This window comes from Cyclopterus lumpus, chromosome 5 (assembly GCF_009769545.1).
Source record: "Cyclopterus lumpus isolate fCycLum1 chromosome 5, fCycLum1.pri, whole genome shotgun sequence".
In the NCBI taxonomy this organism is placed as follows: domain Eukaryota; kingdom Metazoa; phylum Chordata; class Actinopteri; order Perciformes; family Cyclopteridae; genus Cyclopterus; species Cyclopterus lumpus.
Window position 1 is genome coordinate 13,085,932 of NC_046970.1, and position 22,312 is coordinate 13,108,243.

At 40.3% G+C, this 22,312-nt stretch overlaps 2 protein-coding genes across 10 annotated transcripts; both read right to left on the reverse strand.

Moving 5' to 3' along the window:
* Window positions 1-925: 925 nt before the first annotated feature.
* Window positions 926-6,958, reverse strand: c1galt1b (core 1 synthase, glycoprotein-N-acetylgalactosamine 3-beta-galactosyltransferase, 1b). 7 transcript variants are annotated; one of them, XM_034531943.1, is made up of 6 exons: window positions 6,627-6,958; window positions 6,354-6,547; window positions 6,190-6,214; window positions 5,945-6,089; window positions 2,600-3,264; window positions 926-1,975 (listed from the first exon to the last, which is right to left on the reverse strand). In XM_034531943.1, the coding sequence occupies exons 5-6, from the start codon at window positions 3,248-3,250 to the stop codon at window positions 1,664-1,666; spliced, it is 963 nt and encodes a 320-aa protein (XP_034387834.1). In that variant the 5' UTR covers window positions 3,251-3,264; window positions 5,945-6,089; window positions 6,190-6,214; window positions 6,354-6,547; window positions 6,627-6,958; the 3' UTR covers window positions 926-1,663. The 7 variants fall into 7 exon arrangements, with proteins under 7 accessions (XP_034387834.1, XP_034387832.1, XP_034387830.1 ...); XM_034531941.1 differs by having other exon boundaries at window positions 5,945-6,214; window positions 6,627-6,957; XM_034531939.1 differs by having other exon boundaries at window positions 926-1,606; window positions 1,699-1,975; window positions 5,945-6,211; window positions 6,354-6,957.
* A 46-nt stretch (window positions 6,959-7,004) lies between these two features.
* Window positions 7,005-20,308, reverse strand: os9 (OS9 endoplasmic reticulum lectin). 3 transcript variants are annotated; one of them, XR_004609458.1, is made up of 16 exons: window positions 20,126-20,308; window positions 19,503-19,685; window positions 15,034-15,097; window positions 14,857-14,933; window positions 14,088-14,186; window positions 12,703-12,904; window positions 12,257-12,412; window positions 12,035-12,150; window positions 11,639-11,699; window positions 11,244-11,326; window positions 10,929-11,132; window positions 10,621-10,822; window positions 10,043-10,210; window positions 9,422-9,531; window positions 9,044-9,200; window positions 7,005-8,427 (listed from the first exon to the last, which is right to left on the reverse strand). XR_004609458.1 is itself a non-coding variant. In XM_034531935.1 (15 exons), the coding sequence occupies exons 1-15, from the start codon at window positions 20,291-20,293 to the stop codon at window positions 8,290-8,292; spliced, it is 2,031 nt and encodes a 676-aa protein (XP_034387826.1). In that variant the 5' UTR covers window positions 20,294-20,308; the 3' UTR covers window positions 7,005-8,289. The 3 variants fall into 3 exon arrangements, 2 of the variants coding, with proteins under 2 accessions (XP_034387826.1, XP_034387827.1); XM_034531935.1 differs by lacking the exon at window positions 9,044-9,200; XM_034531936.1 differs by lacking the exon at window positions 9,044-9,200 and having other exon boundaries at window positions 11,244-11,257; window positions 20,126-20,302.
* Between the last annotated feature and the right edge of the window lie 2,004 nt (window positions 20,309-22,312).

Below are 22,312 nucleotides of genomic sequence, written 5' to 3' on the forward strand. Positions count from 1 at the left end.
GCCAGTGTATGTATTTGGTAATTACTGCATCACCCACAAAATAAATTATTTGTTTGGTTACAAGGTAATAAAAGGAACTGTTATGAATACTTTAAAATATGCACAAAGTACCAACTACAACACAAAAGATCTTCATCCACCCAGAATGCAAGAATTACACAACCTTGTAGAAGTTAAAAATGAGAGAAAGATGCTTGCTCTTTGAAAAAACTACTGACATGAAGAAGTCATCCGCTCACATTAGAAGGATTCATTAAAATGATACTCATCATGGTAATGTCACAGTGCAAAGTCATGTGTGCAGCTGATGAATCATACAATCTCAAATTGCAAAGGCACAAGCTGACGAGCCTACTCGGGAGAGATGAAGGGAAATGTAAAGAGTGCGTGCCGGGTTCAGGAAGAACAGGTATATATGAGTTGGAGAAGTCTGCGGTTCATTTCAATTAAGAATAATTATATTTGAACAACTACTTCCCATTGTACTACTTAACCATTGTATTCCAGATCAATATTCAAGGGAGGTGCAGACATCCTATCCTGATAGTATGCAGTGAACTGAACATACAATATTTACATAAACAAATAAGAATTACCTGGATTGTAAATATCACCAAAAAGAGTCCCAAAACACCGACTAGTATGTCTGTAATCATCCCTCATGGAAATCTTTGGCTGGACTGTATACATTAGACATTTGGACTTTTCATTTAAAAGCATCATGTTCACATCAATTATGTCAATTAGCCATAGAGAAATATGAATGCATCCAAACAATGGTGAAGGTATTCTTATGGTCACAAAACATTATTTGAAGACTTCAGGAAATCATAACGGGCAATCGTAATCTTTTTCTGACATTTTTATGGACCAAACAATAAGCTAATTGAGAAATGCATTTCAATGTTTTTTTTCCTTCTCTGAGCTACTGCAGCATACAATCAAATAAAAAGGATTAAGTCCTCCACAGATTGTGTATATACTTGCATGTATTGTGGAAATGCTTCTGAATGCAGCCTGACAAGTTTTGGATGCATCAAATTGACATGGAAACTAGTTAACTACAGTATGCTTAAAAGAAATGCCTGTATCACTGGACAAATGGCGGTTTGATTGATGTACAAGGTGAGGCACTTTGATTTTAATTGAATTTGAAAAACGTTAGCCGACTGCTGATCAGCTCTTGACATATTGGCTTTCAAAGCATATAGACATCTGTGTGAAATTAAGTCAAACCACTCCAGCAAACCACATCGCTGTCGCGAATGCAAGGTCAAGTTGTTTTGGTGGATTTGCAATAGTCGAGAAAAAGATAAAATATTTGACAAATCTAATTTAACTGGCTCTGGAACATACTACGTTCATATTGATTATAAAGGTGCTTTAGTTCATTAATAAATGAGTGAAGAAGACAGTCATTCCCAACTTCTAAAGATGATGTTCAAATGTAAAACCACTTTTAAAAAAAGAAAACTGAAAGAACGAGGGTAAGTCATAAATTACCTCTTAGCCTGAAGACCAGTCTTGCAGTCACAATTCACATTAGCAGCAGTCCTTCAGAAACTCACTTGTGTGTGGGGGACATTTCGAATGAAAGTGGATTTTTCTACGAAGATTATCAGAATGAATAAGCAGTTTCCTTGACATACCAACAGTCAAACTGTTATTTGCCTGCTGGAACAGCAGGAGGGTCCTTACCGGCAGCAGGAGGGGGATCTATAGCCTGTCTCTTGTCAGTCCTGGATGGATCATCCCCCTCTCCTTGCCCTTTCTCATGAGAAGTCAGCTCTTTTTTTCCCTCTGCAGCATCGTGGGAACTTGACTGCTCAATATTGTACCCTAGTGGGGCGGGGGGCTGGTAACGATATCTGTAGCCAAAGGCACGCAGATGATATGTGTAGTACTCTAATAAATACATGTGTGAAGCATCTACATAGTGGAATGACACGGACACGTCCGAGCAGCAGTTTGGTCCCTGAGGAAAAAGAGAGTATGTGGTTACACAACAATAGGCCACATTAAGAATAGTTAAGCTTCCATTGTTACTGTGGCTTTACCAGTTTGACCACAAACGGCTATGGGGAAAAACATTGTTGACCAGGGCAAATGTAGGGGAGGTTCAAGGCATTTTTTAAACAGGTGTTTTTGACATCAAAACACAGTATGAGAGTATATTTATTGTATTTACCTAATTGTTTACCATTTAATTTTAGCTCAGTGAGTATCTTGCGGTCATTTATTTCAAGCAAAAAGACAATAAGAGTAATTTGTTAATGGTTAAGGGTATACATTGGATTGATTTCATAACTTTAATGTAGCCTACTTAAAGTGTGCACTATGCAGCTGCATTATCTAGAGAAATAGAAGAATCTGATCAGAACACGGTATCGGCTGATACTCAATATTAAAATCTTTTAGATCAGGATTGGGAGAAAAAAGACTTGATTGTTACATCCCTTTTAACAAGCATAAAGTTGTCCGTTTTAAGCTGCCAAAAATGACACCGTGCCTTTTCAAGCAGCAGCGCTGAAGTTGCATCATACCAGTGTAATACCACATCAACAATAAAGAGAAAGTCCAGAATGTTTGCTGCACTTGCCTCTGAGATTGGGTAGTAGCAGTAGCTCCAATACCAGAAGCTCTTGGGAAACTTGGCAGTGAGGTGCTGCTCGGGGACAAATGGGTGAAATGTCTCCCTGAACACAGTGTCTCTGGAGTCCCCTGCCAGCACTCCAACCTTCTCCATGCACTGCCCCATTGCCAGGTCCTCTACAGAGGTAGTGTGAGTGCAGAGTTTACTTTTAAATCCTTCAACAAATCTCCGCAGAGCTTCTTTGCTCAACACATAGCCCGCGCCGCCACTCATGTAGCCCTGCTTGGTGTATGGCTTGAATCTTCGGCCAAAGTAAATCGGCTCGTCCGGCGTGTGGTTCGAAAGAACCCAACGCAGGTTGTCTACAATTACGTAGGTGTCGTCATCTGCCTTGAGGAACCAATCCGCCTCGTTGCTGTGATGCTCATAGGCATAATGGAAAGCCCGGATCGTTTTCCAGTACAGCTGGTCTCTACCCTCCTTTGTACCTAAGCCCACCGTGGGGAAGTCCGGGTCATCCACAGAGCTCATGAAGACCACAACATTGCAGTGGCGACTCCAAGTAGACTTCACATGCCGAGCCTTCTTCTCCAGGTTGTTGGGTCCAGTCATCACCCAGCAAAGAATACGCACCTTTTTGTATAGCTCATCAGCCATGCCGCTATCCTCACCTAGTAAGGAGATATAAACATGAATATAACATTTTACACTGTAATCACACCATAATAAACTGTGACAGTATCCAATCATATAATACCTAATATAATAAACGGGGAAAAGATGAACTTTAAGGGGTTAAGATGAACTAATAATAATAATAACAACAACAACAACTTTATTTATATAGCACCTTTAAAAACAGGGTTTACAAAGTGCTCTACATAGAAGCATGGCAAAAAACATTTCAGAAATACAGGAGGCAAAGGAGACCATGCCATATAGGCAATGAACACAATAATGGAATAGAAAAATACAAATACAAAATAAAGCAGAACAGACAAATTAAAATAGGGGAAATAAAGAATAATAATAATAATAATAATAATAATAATAATAATAATAATAATAATAATAGGTACCAGAAAATGAACAAAGAGTCAGAGCTATAGATTTGAACCAAATTCAGTGAGATATTCATCAAAAATAAGATTTGGGTCAAACTGGATCTAGTCCACTTTCAGTTCCAGACAGAGTATACATACATCGTATTTATATTGATCAAGTGCATGTACAGAGAAAATAGGTTACAGGGTGTTACGTGTCAGTGTTGTCCCCTCCCTCCTCGTTTTCCCTTCAGGGGCCAATCAGTTGCCACTTGTACAGGCCAATCCGGCTGCACCTGGGTTCCGGAAAGCAAGCTGGCCAACCAGCTGAGTGGGCCCGTTATAAAAGGGAGGAAGCCTGAAGAGTTCAGGGGGTGTCTTTTTGTTTGATGTATACACTGACACTGCTAGGTGTGCAGGTTTGTGGTGGGAGGTTGAGGACAATAGATAAGGTCGGGGTACCCTGTACATTTGTGTCAAACATTAGACATATTGGTTGGTGCTGCCTTTGTATTGTTTTGATGGAACTTTGTTAGATAAGCAGGTGAAGCCATTTTGTTTGTTTCTTTCCTAGAGGTAGTTAGCCAGGCCTAGTTTTGTTATCTTGATTTCTTTTGTTTGGCACAACCACAACTGTCCCAACCTCTCCCACTTAATAGAACTTTTGGGTTGTGTTAAACCATGTCATAATAAATGTTATTTGAAACCGTTACTCCTACTTTTGACTTCTTTTCACTTATTCTTTGACTGCCATGTGTTCGTCCCCCCCCCCCCCCCCCCACGTATCCCCTAAACCGAGAAGGGGACATAACACAGGGTAATTGAGCTTCTGCAAACAGATTACTCCTTTAGGTGACAGTCTCTGGTAATGATACATTGTAAACAACCACTCTGTTGAAATCAGCAAGAGGAGCGCTAGTTAATGTTAGCTTTTACCCATTAGCAGCAGGTTGGCAGCACTATCCTGCTTGTAAGATGTTCTTTTAGGTGAGAAACATCAATAAACAGTTGTTTTAAAGAGATGTTTGCACAGCAATATAAATGAGATATTAAAGAGGGAATTATGACCTGTTAACTTCCCAGCACATTGTACATAATTAAAAGTACTCATGAACTTTTGAATCAAGTGTTCCCTGATCCTTGTAAGTGTGTGTTCTTATGCAGATAACCACTAAATATTGTAAAAGTACTGTACATCTCTGTTCAAGTGTAAATTGTGAAATGGGAGAGAAACTCCTGTCCTACCTCCACCACATTCCTCCTGTGAAACTAAGTAGTAATAGAAAACAATTTTACAAAAGAGGAATTACAGCTGCCAGGGCTCAGTGAAGCACATCCCACACTGCTCCAGCAGCCACTTCTCTGCCAACCACCAGGTTGAGACCAACCTAGGAATAAGGGCCTCCACCAATGCCATCATAAGTCTCTCGCCCTCGGCGTACAAGTACCTCCCCAGAGCCACCACCAGCCCATGCACCTGCACTCCCAACCACACATCAGCCCGCTCCGATGTCATGGAAGACAGACAAAGGCCTTGAAACTAATCTCCTTTTCTTCAGTTTGGAACCGTATGCGGCTCTCCATAATGAAAAAGGGCAGTACTCACGCATGCATAATTTACACAGAACAAACAGTGCTATCTATTGGAGAATAACATTTATATATTACACTATTTTTCTAAGGCAAAATCTTTCAAGCATCGAAACAATTTGTCCACGAGTTGTTTTTACAAGATTTCAAAAATCTTCTGTCTTTACAGTATACTCTAGGAAAAATTAAAGGCTCTACTAGTTAGAGTGGAGACTTTTTGACAAATATTGATGTAAAAAACATGGGTAATTGACACAAGGACAATAAATCAGTCAAAGTGCAGCCTTCTTACAACATGACAAACAGTCAACATTGATTAAAGCTTGGAGTCACTTCCCATCACTGTATAATTGCTGAAAAGGCAACAAAGTTGCAGTAGATATAAACTGCTTGTTGTGTAGTGCAGTTGGTGACCTAATATGTGCATGTAGGTCTGAAAGCGTGAGATAATCTCAATTGTATTACTGTCAGACAAAGTTCATACTATTCATCGTTTCTGTACGACTAAAAATAGTCTTGTGTGAAGAATTGGGTGTACTTTGAACTTCAAGACTCATCATTGTTGGACATTTGAGTTTATCATTGTAGTTATTTATTTATATACACAGTATATATATATATATATATATATATATATATATATATATATATATATATATATATATATATATATATATATATATATCTCACATCACATCACACTTCCATATGGCGTTACCTGTATGATGAGGGTGCCTCAGGTTGAAAAGAGCAGACCTGTCCTTCTTCCATATTGTCCTCTCTTCCTCAAGCTGTTGCTGCTGGTCATGAAGTTGATCGAAGCTGCTGGCCTGCTGCGCCGACAAGGTCCTCTCAAAGCACACCTGCCGCAGAAACACGTACAGCGTGAAGGTGCCCACCACGAAACCCGCACAGAAGGAGAATCTGGATCCGAGGGCCTTCATACTGGACCGGCTGTCTCACCGTCAGTCGTTCAACTCGGCAGCTGCTGAATAAGATCGTGAAGGAAAAAACATGGACACGGGTTTCAGTCTCGAGCTGTACACTTCAAGTCACCTCGCTGTGAGCGAGTGGGCACCAACAGTGTCACTGCCTGTTTAATTAAGGTGGGGTTTAACGGGACTCACCAGCAGTATCGCGTCCACCATAGCAGCTGGGTTACCGCGCAGCTACTTCATGAGAACAGGACATGTACACGTCGTAAAAGAGAATGCGGAGACAGTTTTAAACACGACGCAGCGGTTTCTTTGATCCTCTCCCTGGACGATAAGGCAGCTCAGCTAGCCACACCGAGACGTGGCTAACGGTTACCGTGTCGAATCTGCGAGAGAGCTAACGTTAACATAAACCCCGGCTAAACAATATATCCGGCAGAGAGAAAAAAAAGGGCTTATAATCACGGTTATTGATCGTCTCCTGGCCTTGTGGGGGTCAACGTGAGCGGGTCCGTTGGTATGCTCGACACCGCTAACGTTAACTTCGGTGCTAAGTCAGCGGTGCTTCCCGTCTTGTTAACATAACGTGAAGTAACGGACACGTTACAGTTATTCAGCAGACCGAGTTAGCCGGATGAGTTCACTGTTGGCGGGACGAAGCCCAGTAGTTTGATGGAATTAACGCCAGAAAAAAAAAACCGATGTGAAATTGTTTCAAAACGCTGATTAAACTACGTCTAACTTATCTGGGAGCCGTTTTCCGTTCAGAAGAAACAGCTTTTTCCGGTCTCGTTGAGTTATTTCAAAAGAAAAGCGCAGGCGCAAATAAATATACAGGTGCAATTACTTAGCAAACGTTTTTTATTTTTCCACATACTGTATTGTGTTTATTTCTCCGAGATAAAAGGTATCTGATTATAAACAGGTCCCGTTAACTTTGGGGTTTCCATCGCATTGCGATACAGGCCCGAGATCAGATAAGACCATGAAGCAATGCAAGAACAATCACAATTCTTTGAGCTGACAAGTCCAGTTGATAAGTTAAGAAACGCACCGACACACACCCCGAAGCATTTTTTTCCTGCTTCCTTATCCGATACTGGCTTCTTTGGGAACAAATGCCTAAAGCGACCACATTTACTCAGGTAACTCAAGTCTAACTTAATGTGTGCTAATATACATAAAATCGATTCAAAAACAGAAGTATGTACATGTTGAGTTCTAAGTAGTCACACTTATTCAAATTCAGCCCTTATACACCTCTGAAGAATCCGTAGAAAAGTTGTGTGGATTAATTATTTAGGTACACTGAATCTGATTGACATTGTAGCGTTCGTTCTCTTCCTTTGCTAAATTTAGGGTAAGTTAAATTGTCAGAAATTAAAGTAAAACCGTAAAAGATGTATCTTCCTAAACTTCTTTAAGTGTTTTTCCCTTTTAGATCAATTTAACAGCATTGCAACCCATAAGAAACAGACATTTATGTTTCTGAAGATATAAAGTGCCACAGCATGTGTACAAACACTTCTGTAACATACAGTTGTGTTTAATCTAATCACCAAATGTAGCAACAGAAAGTTTCAAACTGGGAACTGAAAAGGGGAACCCTCAAACTCTTCAGTATTTGTCCTTTGTTTTTCATATCCAAACACAATCATACTTTTGAGTAAACAGTAAATTGAACAACCTGTGCAAACACTTGAGGCATGCACAACCCCCCAGCTGTCTTTTAAATGTAAGGACTTCTTTGTCAATAACAACATATAACACAAATGCAAGTAATAATCCAACTGTGGACACAGTGTGCCGCTGACAACTTCAGAACTAGATGCAAATGGTCAGTGGAAGTCACTAAAAAAAAAGTACCATTTTTCAAAACTGAATCTCATCAAAAAGGGGTAAATGCATAACTTCATTCAACTGCACAGTGCAGCTGAGATGTTGCGGGGTCATCGTGCAACATATAACTGGTGCCTACTCCAGACACATATTGTCTATTCAAGACACAGACACATTTTCTGAATGTGCAAACAGGTGAGTAGATATTATCCACCAGGTTTAATAGCATTTTAATAATTGAGGCTCCCTCCACAGGAGTTCACCGTCACACCAGGTGCACTGAATGAGCTCATATGTCCACGTCGTCTGAGTCAGAGGAGCTGGATGATTGGGACTCCTCCTGGGACTCTCCCCACACAAACCTATAGTTGCTCTCCAACTCCTGTTGCCTCTTTTGCTCTTTGTAAACCTCTTCTGTGCCTCCAGTCTGTAAGATGGGGGGAAAATGATGTGATTAGAAACAACCACCTTTATGATTGCATGTTTATATGACTTGTTGAAAATTAAAGTCAAACTTGTTTGTTTGTTTGTTTGTAGAAAAAGATTATTATACGTGTCAAAGTCCTTATTCTGAAATGCTGGATGTCAATGACAAAACAAACACGTTTTCTAGACAGTGAGGCAAAGGTTGAAGAGAAGTGTACTTGTGGGTGGTGAAGTGGGTTAAGGCAAGGTGGTTCAAATCTACAATAAAATGCTGCACAAAACCCTGTGGACCTCTCAGCAAACCTGAAACCCACTGGTCATTACTTTTCCCTCATATTTCACAGACTAGTTTTCTAAAGCACAACAGTTGTTATTTATGAATTGTTGTTGATCAGAAGCTTCAGTAAAAGTAGACTCAGTGTTGAAAAAAAAAAAAGTAATTCAATGTGCAATCAAATAGGAAGTAACATTCTTTTGTTATTATAATAAAACATACATTGAAAAAAAAAAAGGGAACACTTTCATGCTCAATTGAGTAGGCTGTCATGGAGGGTGAAAGAGATAGTATAAAGAAACCATTTGTGCATTAATAAAAAAACTACTTCCCTAACACCCACCAATGGTAAACAGTGTGACACCAAACACGCCTTGATGGGACACTTCAGCTTGATGTGAGCGTGAATGGCTGTCTGTCTATGTGCGCTGCGATAGACTGGCAACCTGTCCAGGGTGAACCCCTCCTTCGCACAATATCAGCTAGGATCAGCTCCAGCCCTAAATAGGATAAGCGGTTTGGAGAATGGAATGTTTGTATATATTGTCTTTTATGTGGACCCAAGGAAGAACGATGACAACAGTAAAGTAAATAAGCTGGGATGAATTCAGTATTAAGCCAACTCTACAGCACACAGCTGCTGGTAACCACGGTATTGTGTGCATAAGTCACACCCAGTATGATCCAAATGAACCCAATGAAAAGTTACTTATCAAATTACCAGGAGATTTATGAGGAGCTCCCTGAAGGACTTTGTATCTTCTTCAGTCAGCCACTGATCACCTGCCTCCTCTGCATTTCTTTGTGTCAAGATCTTCACCTCAATTTTACCTACCAAAAAAACAGGGGAAAAGGCAGGCTTGCCAATTAAACTCATGTACTTCCAAGTGACTCAGAACAAATAATCATAATGAAGCATGATAAACACAACTGTGAGTGAAAAAGAAAGGACGCACATGGACACACCTTTCACTTCCCTTTAAGATAAGCTTCAGCTAGCTGCTGTCAAGAGATTTGTTTTTGCTTCTGTGATCTTTAATTCTTCAACGTATTCCATTAAAAAAAAATAATAATTTAATGGGTCGCTGATCTAATGTCTAAACCGTTTCTCCATCTTAGCATACAGTATGTCTTTAATTGCTGGCAGCATGAAAAATGAAGGACACCCTTCATACTATTAGCATGTTAAGCATCCTTTGAACAGCTTAACCTGGAAAAAAAACTAAATCTTACAGTAGTATGTTTTTTTTGACAAAGTTGAGAGGAGAAGTACAGAACTACTCAAGATAACAGATAGAAGAGAGAAAAAGCCATGAGTGTTTCGGGCCCTCCCCCATCATACCTTCTGCCTTCAGTCCTGCTCTCTCTAGCTGTTCTTTAACCACGTCCTTTATGTGCTGCCACTGGGGGTCTCCTTCGCCCATCTCCTGAACTTTGACCTCCCCATCAGGGCTGCCGCCCGTCTTATACTTTGTAATTTTGATCTTAACATGGTCGTCAGCTGCTTGGTCTGGGGTGACGAGACAAAAGAGGGACAAACAACACAGTTTACCTCAAAAACCTATCAGCAGGGCCACAGGATAGAGGCGGTAAGAACCAGGATTGTGTATCCAAAACCCTTATAAGCATTACATTTCTACACTGTCATCAATTCATAATACTGTGAATGATTGCAATTTTGATTTGAATACCAAAAATAACCCACAGATACATAAATGGCAGCAGAGGAAAGACTACTAACTAATCAATATAATTCAAAATATTAATCTGAAAACATAAATTCTGTGTGAGTCTATTCTGGGAGGAAAGATGTAACAACAAAGATCTACTCCACATATGAATGAAATATGACAATGATGGAGGTGGACACAGAGTTAACAGATATGAACATGACCACAGAGGGGCAGGGTGCCCGGTTACCTGGCTGCTTCGGAGCCAGGCTGGGGCTGCCCCTGGTGGGGTCACTGGCTCTTTGAACTCCTGCTGTTTGCTGCTCTGGGTCCTGGATGTCTTTGTCCTCCAAATGATCAAGTAGCTTGTCCAGCGTCGTCTCCAGTGTCTGTGTTGCTTGAGTGCGATCAAACTCCCCTTTCAGGCCTTCTGTCTCCAATTCCTGCTGAGCCTTAAACATTAGAGAAGACGATCACATCAAAACAACCGTAGATTATTCCGCTGTGTTGAATACATCAATTTCATGATGAAATAACAAATTGTGTTTAGTCTGAAACCTCATTTATAATGTTGTCAAACTCCTTTTGCATTTCCTCCTTTATCTCGTCAATCTTATCAGGGGTTACGGAGAGGTCGACCATCTCATCCTCAAACTCCTGTAGTAGGCGTTCATCTTCATCTATCTCTTCCCCGCCAAGCTTCTCTGTTACCCTGTCGCTTGTCGGTTTCTCGCCTCCACTTTTGACCTGGTTTTGTGCTTTCTAAAAAAACAAAAACAATGCAGCATTGAATTGTAATACCCATATACTGCAAAGAAATATATTCCAACAGGTGTACAAAAAAGTATCATTGGAATATTGGCAAGTACTGACCTTCCTGTTACTCTCTTTGAGATGTTGGACAAATTTCATCAGGTCTGCTGGGTCAGTGATGATTTTAAAGTTAAATTTTTCAACTGAAAGACATTAATGTGAAGAAAGAAAAGTCGAAAAGTAATGTTTAACAAAGTACTCCATTTGGAATCGTTCAGTTTGCAAATCTAAGAACTTAACTGCATAGACTTAAATAAGCGACTGTGTACATTTTTTGATACACCTTTGATTTGCGCGTGCGCGTGGCACTCATTTGCGCTCTCGGATGTTGACAGTGATTTGCCTTCATGTGTGTGTGTGTGTGTGTGTGTGTGTGTGTGTGTGTGTGTGTGTGTGTGTGTGCGTGTGTGTGTGTGTGTGAGATAGAGAAGCTGAGGGGCAACACATTGCGATACCTTCATCACCATCATCCATGACTTCATTGTCTGTAAGTGAGTTATAGCCATCATCTGCTGCCTGTGCGTAGAAAACAAAATCATGTTAGAGTCGTGAAGTGGTGAAGGAATCAACCTACATCCTCTAGCAGTTGGGATCTTGCTAGAGAAGAAACACCTCAACATTTAAAACTAAAAATATATTGCGAGTTAACCACATGTTTTCAATATAAAAAACAATAAAGTTAAAAATTTAGTCTGGTTGTTATTAAGATACTCTGTGAAAATGTATTCTATTAAAATTTAATTAAAACCACTACAAAGCTTCTCCACAAAAGATAATCAAAATGTTGATATTACGCATTTAAAGCATCGTTCATTAAAAGGGAAAACAGATTCCAAGACGTATTTCTATACCTGATTCTCCTGTTGAGAAGCAGTTGTTTTTGAACTCCTTGGCTTTGTAACTCCCTCCCAGAAGTCAGAATCTTCTGCCTCCTCTGACCCGGCATCCTCAGATAAATCAGCAGTATCTGTTTCAAAATAAAGGCACACACAAGTTTACATCGAATGTGATGGACATAAAAACCCAGTGGATATTTTTATTTCGTGGATTGACAAAAATAAATTGAAACGCACCTTTTGCATCTATGTGGCTCAGGTCATCACTGGGTGGAGGTGATGTCTCTTCTGCTGTTACTTCCACTGCACCATCTGCCCCTTTATTACCAGCTAACATCTCATCAAGACTCCTCAGCTCCTCTGAGATCTGCTCTACTTTACGCTTTGTGTCCGCTAGGATACGGAGGAGCAGGAAGAGGAGGGAGGGAAAGAAACAATCATAAAGACACATTTCTTATTTAAAATGAATACCGAAGATGTTATATATCAAACACCTATTTAACAACAAATGTCAAATAAATTGAACATTTTACGGCTTTATCTTCCCATCTCATATCACCATCCCACTTTCAAATATTCCTTTCCCACAATATGTTGTCCTCCAGTCTTCCGCTTCTACAGTACATACAATTCAAGTATGAAACAGGACTCTCTCCAAATTATCTTCATTGTGGTTAACGTACAGACTTGAGCCTTGACGTAATCCATGTACTGTTGGGCACTTAGTGCTGGCTGGCACACAATAGTCTGTGGCTTGGCAGTGGATGGCGGTCGCAGGAACGGATGCTGGCAGGTACGACTGGTGTGAACTGTCAGCACATAGCGGCACGACTGAGGCTCATCCACTCGGGCAATGTAGTCACCTGAGCCTTCTTCACACACAAACTGTCAATAATAGTAAGAGTAAGATTAGAAAAGCAGTTTCTGAAGAAATTGCTGTGTAAATGTGGGCTACTGTAAAGCTGATGCTACCCTGTATTGCTGGCTAAATGTGTAAGAAGAAGGTGAAGTAGCAGGAATTGTGGATAAAGTGGGAATGGGTTTAATGAATGTCATTGAAAAGTTGAATTATACCAATAGTGTATAATAGTGAATATTTGAGGTTTTTCAAATCTGACACTACACTGCATAACTGGCTTAAATGTGGAAGAAGAAAGTGAAGTTGTAAGAAAACAGATTCAAACTGTCTGATGTCATTCGATGAGATGGTTGCATAGGGAAGTGTGTGTGTTCCTCTGTGTGTTTAACTGCACTCATTAGCTCATCACAATCAGCTGTGTTTGTCCAGTAGGTCAGAGCGCTGATAAAGCTTGCTGTCCTCCTGAAATGTTTGGCTGCAGTTGACATCAGCGCTTGCGTGGCAGGCGGTTTATGATACTCTCACTTTAAGGCTCCTACGGCAACATATGTGAAGTCTGTTTGCTTCCACAGCTACATTATTTGAAAGAACAAAGATTGAACTACATTGTGACATGAAATTACGTATGAAGAGTACAAATTGTGGGAATGGGAGCATGTTGAAGCAGATATTTCCGCTACTATTATGTCAGCGATCAAAGGTGATGGTATTTGCTAAGTTACTCCTCGGTTAGACAGGTGCATAGAGTTTAAGCTGAGGCGCACGTCTCATACCCCTTCTTCCCAGGCAAAAAAAACACAACTCCTAAAGCTTAAATATTTTACATAAGGATTTAGGACTCTCGCAATGAACACATTGGGTGAAATTTGTGTGTAGTTTTAGAATATGTAGGCAGGTTAGAAAAAGTGAGCAGGCAGGACAAAGCTTGCTTAATTTGGAGTCAGTTAACATGAGAGCCTCTGCGACAGTTGGTTAGAAATCCTCTCACTTTCAGGCTCCACAAACGTCCCTATATTTTGACCTGAAACTATGGATAAAGAGAGAAAATTGTGGGCAAGAGTGCAGGTTAAAGATAATTTTTTGAGAAGATTAAAACTCCCTTCCATGCTTCCAGCATTCACAAATTATGGAGATGCATCTCAGAGGTGACTTTTTTTGTGACTTCATAACCGTTTGGTAGTAAAGCAAACCTGTATTCAAATGTCTCACCCGGACTTCAGTCTCTCTGGGATTTCCATTTAGGTCACACTTTGATCCATTTACATAGGTTTGACTGTGGTAGCGTCTCAGCCGGTGCTGTTTGGAAGCCTGGGATGGAAAACGGAAAGATTATTTGCTATATCCTTGGAGAGTGAATCATCCAAAAGTTAAATGTGATGATTTTGATGTTTGTGCACTTAATTCACAGATAGTCTTAATTACTGTAAGATGGTAAATCAGGACTGGGTTGCACCCAGTTCTTAGTAACTATTAGCTCAAACTAGTGATCGACGAATTTGGGTTGCACCATGTCTTAGCCGATAGATTCTAGTAAAAATAACGGTTTTAAGTTAAGTTTACAGGATAATACTTTGTATATGTAGGTATGCCTTTTTTTGTTTATGTAAAAATGGAGATCATTAAAGACAGTTCATGCTTGTTTGCTTTGATGTATTAAATAAGTACAGCTCAGCAATTTATGATACTATAAATAATGTATTTAATCAAAATAAAGAGACAAAATTCCCATAATGTCTGCTCTACAGACAAAATTAGACAGGGAGTTATCCATCCAATAATGTAACAATGTAAAATGAACGCCCGAGGCATTCAACTCAAAAGTACCCATTGCCACAAACAAGTACAAGGGTTCAATTTGTATCATTCAATCATTTATACATACATTTATACTTTACTTTCTTTAATGTATACCAGTAATCAAAGACCATCAAGAATGATAGAAAAGACAACTGCAAACACAACATGAAGGCAACTTTACCTTGGCTGTTTCGTTGCTCCAGTCAAATTCTGATTCATAATGACCTAGGAAGAGAATGTCCCCTTTGATTTCGGTGTCTAAGGAGAGAAGAACATGTGTTATCAAATGTAATGTAATGTAATAATCAAGCGATTGTCACGAAAAACATAGATTAAGAACACGGAGGTAAGCCATTACCTTCAAGGTGGTACTGTCTAATATGCTGGCCGTGGCAGAACTCATAAGTCCACCAGTCCTTCGTCTGCCGGAAACACAGACAGCAACATTTGAATAAACAGTATTTGACTGACACATTTTCCTGTCATCCAGGCCCGGGGTTCTTAACCTTTTTGACCTCGGGGCCCAATTTTTCAAGTACAAAGTGGCCCGGAGGCCTATTCAAATAGTAACACTGGATTGGTTTAACCAGATGTCCCTCTTGGTTTGATTTGTATTCAATAACTAAATCAAATCCACTTAGTTGAACGAGCAAAAACATGATTCAATGTGATCACAGACATTTGTTCATCATTCAATTCAATTCAATTCAGTTTATTTTGTATAGCCCAATATCACAAATTACAAATTTGCCTCAGAGGGCTTTACAATCTGTACACATACGACATCCCTGTCCCAGGACCTCACATCGAATCAGGAAAAACTCCCCAAAAATAACCTTTGACAGGGAAAAAAGGGAAGAAACCTTCAGGAGAGCAACAGAGGAGGATCCCTCTCCCCGGATGGACAGAAGCAATATATGTCATGTGTACAGAATGAACAGCATTTACAAAGTTACATAAACACATTACATGAATATGACAATGTATGAATGGAACTCCAATCCATGAAACAGAAGGAGGTAGAGAGGAGGGGGGGCGGAGCGCATCAGCAGGGCCAACGCGGGAGGCCGGCTCACCAGGCATCAGACACCTCCAGGTCCAATGGACCCTATGAGACGTAAAGTCACAACGACTCCGGGGAGGAAGCAGAGTTAATAAGGTGCTATGGAGAGATGTAAATTCATCCATAAGGAGAGAGAGAAGAGGAGATAGGTGCTCAGTGTATCCTAAAACATCCCCCAGCAGCCTATAAGCCTATAGCAGCATATCAAGGGGCTCGACCAGGGCAAACCTGATTCAGCCCTAACTATAAGCACTATCAAACAGGAAAGTCTTGTCTATTCTTGAATGAGGTGACTGTGTCTGCCTCCCGGACTGAAAGTGGAAGCTGGTTCCATAAAAGAGGAGCTTGATAACTGAAGGCTCTTGCTCCCATCCTACTTTTTAGGACTCTAGGAACCACAAGTAGCCCCGCATTTAGTGAGCGCAGCTCTCTAGTGGGGCAATATGGTACTACAAGCTCCTTAAGATATGATGGTGCATCACCAATCAAGGCTTTGTAGGTGAGGAGAAGAATTTTAAATGTGATTCTTGATTTTACAGGGAGCCAGTGCAGAGCAGCTAATACAGGAGTAATGTGATCTCTTTTCTTAGTTTTTGTGAGTACACGAGCTGCAGCATTCTGGATCAACTGGAGGGATTTAAGAGACTTATTAGAGCAGCCTGATAATAAGGAGTTGCAGTAATCTAGTCTGGAAGTAACAAACGCGTGAACCAGCTTTTCTGCATCTTTTTGAGACAAGATGTGCCTGATTTTTGAAATGTTACGAAGATGAAAAAATGCAGTCCTTGAGATTTGCTTAACGTGGGAGTTAAAGGACAAGTCTCGGTCAAAGATAACGCCGAGATTCTTTACAGAAGTGTTGGATGCCAGGGAAATGCCATCTACAGAAACCACATCACCAGATAATTGATCTCTGAGGTGTTCAGGGCCCAGTAAAATAACTTCAGTTTTGTCTGAGTTTAACATCAGGAAGTTGCAGGTCATCCATGTTTTTATGTCTTTAAGACATTCTTGAATTTTAGCGAGCTGGTTGGTCTCCTCTGGTTTGATCGATAGATATAATTGAGTATCGTCTGCATAGCAATGAAAGTTTATGCAGTGTTTCCTGATAATATTGCCCAAAGGAAGCATATATAAGGTAAATAAAATTGTTCCAAGCACAGAACCTTGTGGAACTCCGTTATTAACGTTGGTGGTCATTGAGGCTTCATCGTTTACAAATACAAATTGAGATCGATCTGATAAATAGGATTTAAACCAACTTAGTGCGGTACCTGAAATGCCAATCGACTGATCCAGTCTCTGTAATAGGATGTCATGATCAATGGTGTCAAACGCAGCACTAAGGTCTAATAATACCAGTACGGACATGAGTCCTTTATCTGATGCAATTAGGAGGTAATTTGTAATTTTCACTAGTGCTGTCTTTGTGCTGTGGTGTTTTCTAAATCCTGACTGAAACTCCTCAAATAAACTATTCTGATGTAGGAAGTCGCACAACTGATTTGTGACTACTTTCTCAAGGATCTTAGAGAGGAAGGGAAGGTTAGAGATTGGTCTGTAGTTAGCAAACACCTCTGGATTAAGTTTTTTGGATCATGTGTATATAAACCTGCGCATACAACAACAAGACGCCCAACAGCAGAACAATTCATAGAACAAACTTTGTTTCAAACAGAAAACAGAGAAACCATGGTATTTACGTATTTTGCGAATGAACCCTAAAACAAACGAATAAAACGTACACAGACCATCTGGAGCCCATTTTACTTTCTCTTGAAAAACCCCACGAGCGCTTATGTTTGGTCTCGAAATGCCGCTTTAGCTTTGAGGCTTCAGTGCTGTGTTGGTAGCGTTAGCTCACACACAAACACACACATTCACTACTACTACTACTTGGGGGTTTTATCACGACTTTCGTCTTCATTCTTTCGTTTTAAAGACTTCTCCATAACTTAAAGTTACAGCCGGGCAAGTGTCTTCTTCTGCCTATTGGAGCTTGTAAAACTACTGACTGATGCATTACTGCCATTAAGTGGTGGGAAGCTGTGTTGTAACTGAGCGTCTCATGGATAACAGTAATACCTCTGGTGTCTTCAATTGATAACCTATGCGGTAGCACAGCCCACGCAAAACTGAAAGATGTTTGCGGCCCAATCAGGGACCACGGCTCCATGGTTAAGAATCACTGATATAGGCTACTTGCTTATCAACAAGATTGTTGATCATCCCTTCAGAACTGCACGCACTCATAACAACTCATATACATAGTGTTGTGTTTTTTAACTGGTTAAGCCCAGTAGGATGGCTTCCAACAGACTTTTCAACTCGTTATACTGTTGGCCAAGTTCACTTCGGTTGATGGCTGTTGATTGAAAATGATGCAAGATCCAGGAAGAGAATTAAGCTAGTGTGTGTGTCAAAAGGGAAATATCAATTTGCACATTAAAAAAAAGAACAATTGAAAAAGACTCAAAACACGCTTGCAGTCAATTAAAATAACACGCACGCGCATGCATGCATGCACGCACGCACGCTTATTGTCACACATTCAGTATCCGAAAAAATGTGAACTAGAGTTACAATCCTTCTGTTCCTGAGTTATGATGGTGTTATATAATGGTTAGAATAGTGTTTTTGCAGAATATTGCATTAACGAGAATGGGACATAACTCATACTAAGGACAAACAGACAGAAGGATAACCCAAAAACATTAAAAAATATATGGATTATTTTAGTATGCCTCACAACCTCCTAGTGTGGAAACAAAGGTGCTAGGTCATATGGAAAAATGATCTCTGTTGTAAGAAGCTTAAATGTACTCTAAGATGAACAAGTAAAAACATAAAAGCAGCAATACAGAGACGTGTGTCACTTTCATAATTTTCATGCTGACAGGACGTTGATTCAGTTTATGTTGGTACTGTAACTTCTTGTGTAGCTGTAAATTAATCATTTAAGTTGTATATTTTGAATATATATATTTATCTTATAAATATGTATTTTAAGTAACTACTTCCTGTTTCTTAACATTGTTCCAAGTTTGTATCCAGATATATCCAGATTGTATCAACTGTAGATCAATTTGCGACAAGTTGCTATAGTGTAAGCACATCAAAACATGTCTTAAATACACAAAGAGACCACTCATGATCAAATGTCACTCCCAAACTCCCAAAAGTTTGTTTATAGATCTGAAACTGCAAACACTAATGCGAAACATACACATTAATGTTATGCCATACACTTGAATAAAACAACTGTGTTGGCTCACATTGCTTGTGTTTTATCTGTCTCTCTGTATTTTGTGTGGTTTTTATGCACACTGCAAAGTTGACAGAAGTTGTAAATAGGCATATACAGTCTATACAGCATAACATCTGATGTTGTCAGCCTATTCACAATTATGTTTTTTTGTATAGTTTGCTTTTTTTCATTAAATGCTCCCCATTTGCAGGTAGGGCTGACATTTCTGTCTGTATGAATGGAAAATAAATCTCAGACCCCTCTCACTCTGCCAACCAACTCTCCCAGTTGATGCCCTCTTGGGGCGCTCCAAGTCCCTGCCTGCCAACTTATTCTGTTTTAAATTTTTCGTCATAATTTTTCGTCACTGCAACTCTGAGCACGTCTAACCAACCCCGACAGACAAACTGCGCTTCTAACTCTATACTGTGAATCTTGTGGGTATATGTGGATGTGTTTAGATGTTCTGACACTGCATTTCACTATTTGGACCCCATAAATACAGTTGAGAACTAACCTTTACTAGACACTGGGCATCGTGCATTGGAGTGAGTAGGTCAGGAATGTCAAGCCCAGTGTACCCTTGTGAGTCAGGCTCAGAGGATGGGTCCTGATGAAACCTGACTGCCTGGGCTGGAAGTCGACACTCGTACACCTGCTTGTACTTGCTGGACACGATCATCACCTCCTCTTTCTTGGTCTGAAGGGGAAACACTGTTATGCCAGCTGCAGTACCTCAAATACTATATATTAGCACAGTGACGTTACTTGAGCGTATTAGATAACGTTACCTGGTTTTGCAACTGTCTTTGTGGTTAGCTAATTGTAATCTAATGAAGTTGCAACTAACTTAACTAAACGCTAACTAAGTGGAAGTGAGGAAGCTGAGATTGTGTTGTGACAGCTGTCAACGATGGTTGCTGCGTAGCTGACATGGAAATAACTTAAGCTTTAACTCTTCCTCGTCGAACTTGCAAGAACATTGTACATTTCAACTTAGGATTCCCAACTAGATAACGAATAGCTGTTCGTTACACGCATTAGTAACATTGAATGTCACGCCAGCTAACGGCAGTGTTAGCCTAACATTACTTTCTAGCTAGCAAGCTAACTGTTAGCTTTCCCAAACGCCCGACTCACCTGGCCCAACATCACGGGGTCGGGAAGAATCTGAATCCCATATTTCATCTCATTCAACTCTTCTAGATTCAAGAAGGCTGGGACACAGAGAGGACATGTCAACATGAAAACGTAACATCTCTTTAGCCATCGTACCACGGAAGGAGCCATGATTGACTCTCTGCTCATGACAGCAACAAAACATAGAACGTCTGACATGGTGGCTGCGGATTGGTCGACATGAGAAGCGCGGCTCTGTCATTGGCCTATTTCTGTGCCTGTCAACGGTTAATTAGTTTAGAACACCGGTACAATGCGAATGGGCGGCGCCTCTAGCTTTGTGGGATAAAAAACACATTCTTAACAACGCACATGTCGGCTGTCAACGTTTGTCCTTCCATATAAAAAACTAATGTTAGTTCAGGCATGGGCATCATTTGGGCTCAGGCCAATTTGGCTTAATTACATTCATGCAAAATATGATCTTATTTGGTATAGCTAACTGTGTAACAATGGATTACTACGTTTGCATATTATAGACAGTATGGAGGCAGGACGTTGACAAAATTCCCTAAAAGGCTCTCCCAAGTTCCCACACATAATACACACATCTACGACTTGCAGAGACCCCGCACCCACCCATCTACACGCACACAAACACACGCACACACACACACACGCTCACACCCACTCACACACATAATTGGAGAGTCATTTTTATGAGCAGGTCCAGTTGTTGGAACATATTTGCAAAATAGCATGCATGAATTTGAAAGGAACCGTGCGAGTTCATGTATTCCATCATGTGTTGTATATGTTTGCCTCTGATGCCGCTGCTCCGCTGATTGACCGCTGAGTGTTGTGTTAAGGTGCGGCGTGCTCTCCGCTCTGGTGCTGCTGCTGCTGCAAGGGGAGCGTCCGTCCACAGTCTGCAGTGCTGTCATGTGCGGTCGCCTGTTTGTCTCCTTGCCGCTCCATTTTTCCCACATCTAATCCCATTTACAAGACCACAGAGGAACATTTATTAAGAGCGGCAACCTATGTGCAGGCGGGAGGTGAAACTGCCTACACAGCGCGTCTTTGAACTGAGGTGAGCTCCCTTTTCTTCTGATTTGGCTGGAATATGAATAGGCCTATAAATCTGTTTCTCGCACGATATTTCTCGGTTTCTCCAACATTTGACGGTTTCTCGATCAGGCAAAACGTGAAGAAAAGACAGACGTGAAGGATTTTAGAGCCACACAATTGTCGAGAAAATGTGTGAACGCAATAGAACCTCGTTGTTGGAGATGTGATTCAGCATGTTAGGCATGTAGGCCTAATCGACTCAATCTTTGAGTGTATGATTTTTCTCCCTTCCGTCCTATTCGCGACAAAGTAGGTTAATATAGGCCTCTATGAGAGATGGTGGGCTGTTTAATCTGCAGCCATTATATGCTCACTGGACATATGATTACGTTACTGTGACATATGTATCATATGTTTAAGGATTCAGGCAGCACGGAGGAGTTGTTGATGCTGAATAAAATTGCAGTAATTTAATATTCAGAATCTGAATGAGATCTATCACGCGCACTTTGGGAGGGAACCACAGAGCTCTGTCTGTATCTAGCATGTCCATCTTCTCATAGACTCGGTTATTAAAAACAGAAGCACAACTAATACAGTTTCATTCTGATAGACCCGTGGACATTTCCACATGACTTCAGATCATATATTCTCTCTCTTGAATATGTCTAAGGATGGTTTCACAATCACATATGGCTATAGCACTGGGTTATATCATTAATGTAAACATTAATTGTTGATGTTACTCTTTTAAGAATTCCTTCATATGCTTCCTGTTCGTCATATTCTTCATTTTGTTTTACATGAAGTTATAGCTTTAGCTGAGCTAGATATTATCGTCTGATCATATTATGTCATCTGTGCATTGAAATATATTAGTCTACTGTAGCATACAGTTTATCTAGACAAGCAAAATAATTCTGAACCTAAAGGTTTGGTTGTGAAGTGAATACAATCCTCTGTTATTGGATTCACTTTTCAGTTGTGAGCCCTAATTCGTTGTGTCTTCAATATCTATTCTCATCTGATCATATCTTATTTTATCGCATACAAACAGGACCATATTCCATGCGCTGCCTAAAGTACACAATATCACTCTCTTTTGAATCTACACTTGGAGGAAGTGAAATGAGTGAGTTT